This window comes from Hippocampus comes, unplaced genomic scaffold (assembly GCF_001891065.2).
Source record: "Hippocampus comes isolate QL1 unplaced genomic scaffold, H_comes_QL1_v1.1 scaffold56, whole genome shotgun sequence".
Taxonomy (NCBI): Eukaryota; Metazoa; Chordata; class Actinopteri; order Syngnathiformes; family Syngnathidae; genus Hippocampus; species Hippocampus comes.
The window spans coordinates 1,502,169-1,508,168 of record NW_017842056.1 but is presented as its reverse complement, the minus strand read 5'-3'; the positions used below and the strand labels follow the sequence as shown (position 1 = coordinate 1,508,168).

The following is a 6,000-nucleotide window of genomic DNA, read 5'->3' as shown; positions in this document are numbered from 1 at the left end:
TTGCCTTGAGAGCAAAAATTACGAAGGCTGCGTAGCTTGCTCATCGGCGGCCGACCAAAGAAATAACTTTTCTTTCAGTAAAAACAAAAAAAAACAATAAAATGGCAAAGTAAAAAATTGCCGGGTCAAGACATGTTCCTCCAGTTTTCCATCTCGGATGTGCTGTAAGAAACAAATAGTTCAAATTGTTTTATGTAATTGTTTTTTTTTTTTGTTTTGTTTTGTTTTTTTTTCTCTCTTTTTTTTTTGTGTCAGGTTTGGAGGCCGGCGAGGTGGGCCTCGTGCTGACGTACGCTGTGACGCTTATCGGAAACTTCCAGTGGACTGTGAGGCAAAGTGCAGAGTTAGAGAACACGGTATATGCCGAGCGGCGTGCGAATATGTAGTTTTTCACAAGGTCGGTGGGACTTTTCAACATCAAAAATGCCCGTGTCCTCAGATGACATCGGTGGAGAGGGTGGTGGAGTACACCGAGCTCAAGAGCGAAGCGCCCTGGGTAACCCCGACGCGACCTCCTCGCGATTGGCCCAGCCGAGGCCAGGTTACCTTTGACCGGGTGCATTTGGCGTATCGCGTGGACGGCCCTCTCATCCTCAAGGACATCAATGCCGTCTTCCGCCCGAACGAGAAGGTGAGACGATTTTCCCATCGCGTCGACTCCGACAGAGAAAATTCACGCTTGTCTGCGTTGCGTTGGTCAGGTGGGCGTTGTGGGGCGGACGGGAGCCGGGAAAAGCTCTTTGGTGGCTGCTCTCTTTCGTCTGGCGGAGCCACAAGGGAACATCTACATCGATGGCGTCTTGACGTCCGAGTTGGGCTTGCACGACCTGCGACAGAAGATGTCGATCATACCTCAGGTAGCTGACGGGACGGCTTGAAGTGGCCGTTAGTCATTTTAATGTGATCTTTGTACCCCTGTAAACCAGGACCCGCTGCTTTTTACGGATACTGTGAGGAAGAACCTGGACCCCTTTAACCAGCACACAGATGTTGACCTGTGGAAGGCTCTGGAGCAGGCAAATATCCGTCTCGCCCTCCTTAGACGCTGACTCTCCTTCTCGCACGCACGCACACACCTGATGTGACCATGTTTCGGCATCGCTGACAGGTCCAGCTCAAGTGCATGGTGGAGGAACTGCCCACCAAGTTGGAGACGGTTCTCGCCGAGTGCGGCTCCAACTTCAGCGTCGGTCAGAGGCAGCTGGTGTGTCTGGCCAGAGCCATCCTGAGAAAGAACCGCATCCTCGTCATTGACGAGGCCACGGCCAACGTGGACCCCAGGTGCCGGAGACAAGCTGGTTGTGGTTACCCAAAGCGCATTATGAACGACAATTTGAAAATAAATACAGGGAGAAGGAGATCGTAAAAATATCACTGATTTCAGGATTGGTAATGAAGTTCGCGCTTACCTGGTTATTAATAATGAGGTTGTGGAGCAAGTAGCCAATACTGTATTTAATTTCCACCTGGTGCTTCACATTCTGCACCCGCATATATATATATATATATATATATATATATATATAGACATCCTCCTGGCAAATGACACTGGAGACTACATGAGTCTGGTTTTATCGGATTTAACTGCAGCATTCGATCCAGTGGATCACAGTATTGTGTTGACTCGTTTGCAGCACTTGGTGGGCATTGGCGGTAGCGCTCTTGAGTGGTTTTGGTCCTATTTAGCTCACAGAACGTTTTGTGTTAGCCTTGGCTGCCCTGAGTCACGTACTGCCCCCCAGTCATGTGGTGTTCCACAGGGCTCAATTTTGGGGCCTCTGCTGTTCTCACTGTACCTGCTCCCATTGGGTTCCATCTTAAGGAAACATGGTATTTCCTTCCACCGCTATGCGGATGACTGTCAGATCTACGTCCCACTCATCAAAAAAGACGCTTTCTCATTAAGGCCACTTTTATCCTGCCTGGAGGAAATCAAAACCTGGATGGCACTAAATGTCTTGAATGTCAATGAAAAGAAGACAGAAGGGATGGTGTTTGGTCCCGGTGGCCCTTGCACATCCCTTCCTGTAGACTTGGGCCCTCTGGCTCCTTATCTGAAGTCAACAGTCTCCAACTTGTATACAGCGATGGCTGTTTTAAATTGCTCTATAAATACAGTGGAGTTGAGAAAATCATTCAACCCTAACATCTACTGATGAGTACCGTAATTGTCGATGTTTGGCCCATGTTGCAGAACGGACGAGCTGATCCAAGTAACGATTCGACGGGAGTTCCGAGACTGCACCGTGTTCACCATCGCTCATCGACTCAACACCATCATCGACAGCGATCGCATCTTGGTGAGCGTCGCACTCCTCAGCCGAGACGCACCTCTTGCTAAACCAATCGGAGCGCCGTCCGCCCGGCAACTGACGCTTCTTGCCCCCGTGGTCTCCCTGCTTTGCAGGTGCTCGATGAGGGCAGAATCCAAGAGTTGGATCACCCTTTTAACCTTCTTCAGAACAAAGATGGTGCTCTGTACAGGCTGGTCCAGCAGTTGGGCCCAGCGGACGCCGAAGCTTTGTTGGAGGCGGCGAAACAGGTGAGGGAGCGACACTCCGGCAGCCGTAGCACCCATTTTTTTTTTTTCCCTCCCACCCCCTAAAAGCTGCGTATGGATCACAGGCAGGAAGCAAAGGCGACCTGACCGGCCAAAGCTGAGGGAACGGCGACCACTCAAAATTGCGGATGCAAGCGGCCACGGCGGAAACACTGAGTGAGGTTTGTCGGGGTTTGAAGACATTCAAGAAGTGATCTTTCAAACTCGGAGGTTTGATTTTGGAGCTGGAAAGGTTTGAAAGCTTCACTTTTATCACTTAGTTTACTCCAAAGTTTGAACCATTGCGTCCATGAGATGTCGGTTGAATATAAAAGAACTCTGTGTAGGTGAATGCAACGGGTGTTTCAAGGACAATTTACAGCCCGAAGAAGTATTAATCATTAGCTCTTCAACATCGTCGGGGGGGGGGGGTCCATTGCGTTTGATCAGTGTTGATTGAATGATTGAATCTGGAATGGAAAAGCCTTTGGAAGGACAAGCGTCTCACTGGTTTAACTTTGTCGTCCTACGAAAAAATAATTGCCGTTCCCGTCTGCATTTTCCTTTACAATCTCAAACTTTTAAGACGCTTTAGAACCGTCCGTCCGTGCCTCGGATTCCCGAGAAATCCACCCCGAAATATCGCCATGACCCTTGGGAAGGACGCCCGTTGTGAATCTGCCAGAGTTTGAGAAGGTGTCAGGCAAACAGGCAGCCAAAGAACCATACTGGCTTCAATCTGAGATGCGGAGAGAACTGACTCAGAGCTCACCCGGCAAGTCCTCCAAACGTCCGCAAAGCAGAGAACAAACTCTGCCATCGGCGCTCTTGACGGGGACGTCAACCAGAGTTGATGGTCCACCACAAGAAGAGCCAAATGCCACACGCACACACCACAACTCGCGCTGGCGGGACCTCATCACCTTGCGACGACAATCACACTATGGGAACAAGAAGACTCCTTTTCGAGACAATTTTGAGTGTTCCGTTAGCTTGCTGTGCATGTTATTGGAATGTGGGAGGAAACTGGAGTACCCAGAGAAAACCCACGCAGGCACGGGGAAAACATGCAAACTCCACACAGGAAGGCTACAGCCGGGAATCGAACCCTGCACCTGCGCACTGTGAGGCGGACGTGTTCACCAGTAACCGACTGTGCCAGCCCTCACCCAAATACATCATTTCAAATTCATTTAGAATCTTACTGAGCCTCTTTGTCGACAATCACAGACAAGCTTCCGTTCACCTCGCTCCGTCCGCTTGTCTATAAAGCCTGAAATGATCTTAATACCTCTTTCGTGAAAGTTGAACCGCTTAGCACCTATCAAGGTCAAGTGTGAAGTCATTTTTAAAAACGAAATATTTTTATGTCACAAGTAATTTTTTAAAACGTATGTTAAATAAAGCATGAAAAAAAAAGATTTATACTTCGTCAATTTAGCAACGTAATCATTTTCCCGAAGTGAGATCCTGACGATCGTCAAACTCGAAAGTGTGACGTCACTTTAAAGCAATAGCGGAGCTCACCGTGGAAAGTGTACAAAGCCAGTCAGAATTTGATTCGGAAAAGCGATGGTTCGGTAAAAGCGACGGTTCAAGTTTATCTGAGGGCATCCTGGTGTTACAAAAGTTGGGGGAAGATGGCAAGATGGACGTTGAGACATCCACGTACGAGCCAGATGCTCAGGATGCCGAAAATGTTGTGCTCGAACGCAGTGGAGACGGGACCCATCGGGATCGGAAGAACGCTAAGCCATATCGGCTGCGGTTATTAGCCTAGCGTAATTGTTTGCAATTCGATGTTGTGCCGTGCTGTAAATTGCGCACGATGGGATGACCCGCTTGGTCCACGTTTTCTCGCTTGCACCGAGATCACACGTCCCAAGTGGCTCGGTGTCCTAACGTTGTCATCGCTAACGTCGTTCTGTTTGCGTCGTCGGCCACTCCGCACGTTTTATATCGGCAGCATTGTTCGTTGAAAAAATTCCATCCAGGCACTCGTATAGTTTGAATGTTTTTCGACCAGGATTCCTTCCATCATATTTTAAATCGAATGTTTTCATAAACAACAGCCAGAGTTATTCATTGATTAGCTAGCACACCGACCCCCTTTTTCCGCAAATCCGGTTGAGAAAAACAGAGGCCTTCGATGCTCGTCGACACCGGCGGGAAATTCATTTCGCTTTGACGGAACTAAACAATCGTTCCATTTTTTTTTTTTCTTTTCTTTTGGCCGCTCATAAACGACCGTTTGCCTGAATGTGAGCAGTGCTTCGCCGAATAACTCGACGACAATGGCAAAGACGGGTTAACGGGAATGTCAACGATGCAGGACGACGGCTGACGAGCTACTCGGCGTTCTGGGCGTGACCTCGCTCGCCGGAGATTGCCGACCAAAAGCATTTTCGTTGTTGACGGTGTTGCTCTTGGTCAAACTATAAACCCGAGGGTGGGTTGAGCTTAAAAAAAAATCCCATGAAAGTATGCTCGAAATTGTTGTAGCCCAAAGTATGATTCAAAAGATGATTGGCCAAGTTGGCTTCACACTTGACCTTTAAGAAGAATTCCCACCTCACGGAATCAAATGCGTTTTCTGCATCCATTCCCACCATTTATGCTTCCAATTTTCTCTCCTCAATATGTGCAAAGTTCTACAATTGTTAGCATGGGTTTGCCTATGTTTTTTACAAATCCTGTTTTATCTAAACTAATTTCTGGTTAAAAAAAAAAAAAAATCATAAATCCTTCTGTGAATCTGTCAGCGGACTTCATTTGCTCCCGTCACTGTAAGCTGTTTTTGTTTTTGTAGTCTTTTCCAATTCATTTTGGTGACGTGTTTTTCGAAATCAAACATTTCTTGTTTTCACATCTTGCTTTTATTTTGTGATTTTTGTTTTTTTTAACTTGCTAAGTTATGTCTGTTGTCATTTGACACTTTTCATTCACCCGACTTCTATGTTAGGATTTGATCTCGAGTGTCAGATTTTCGCTCGATCTTATTTTTGTTCACTATTTCTTTTCCTCTCTAAAGCGCTATGGACCTGAATTGTGCTCTACAAATAAACCTGTATCAAAATCATCAAAACATGTTTGCTGAAATTTGTCAACTGCATGACCCTTATTCTGATCGAATTGTAAGCAATTCATTTCGTGATTTTATTTTAAAATGTACATCATGTTTAATCGAATTTTTTTTTTTTAAACGAGGTATTCGGATCGATAACATGCACGACTCGCATTTTCGACAAAATTTTGAATGGTAGTTTCGCTTTTGGTTCTGCCTCTCACGCATGTAAAACGAGAGAATGCAATATCGGGAGAAACGGCGTGTGAATGCTTCAAACCAGAAATGCTTTCAAATGTTGAAAAGTCAGATGTGTGAATGGGTTGCGAAATGTGGAAGGTGTTGACTTAGTAATGTTGCCGAAATGTCCCGAAAGATTTTTTTTTTTTTTTTAAGT

The 6,000-nt window shown here is 46.5% G+C and overlaps 1 protein-coding gene across 2 annotated transcripts in view; it reads left to right on the top strand.

Annotated features, from left to right (window-relative positions):
* LOC109510393 (multidrug resistance-associated protein 4-like) overlaps positions 1–3,699 on the top strand; it is a 24,181-nt gene extending 20,482 nt beyond the window's left edge. For both annotated transcript variants that reach the window (XM_019860677.1, XM_019860678.1), the window contains 8 exons: positions 256–356; positions 440–631; positions 702–857; positions 927–1,016; positions 1,109–1,281; positions 2,195–2,300; positions 2,408–2,542; positions 2,626–3,699. In XM_019860677.1, the coding sequence (XP_019716236.1) occupies positions 256–356; positions 440–631; positions 702–857; positions 927–1,016; positions 1,109–1,281; positions 2,195–2,300; positions 2,408–2,542; positions 2,626–2,661 (989 nt within the window). In that variant the 3' untranslated portion in view covers positions 2,662–3,699. The remainder of the gene's footprint in view (positions 1–255; positions 357–439; positions 632–701; positions 858–926; positions 1,017–1,108; positions 1,282–2,194; positions 2,301–2,407; positions 2,543–2,625) is intronic.
* Positions 3,700–6,000: the final 2,301 nt, after the last annotated feature.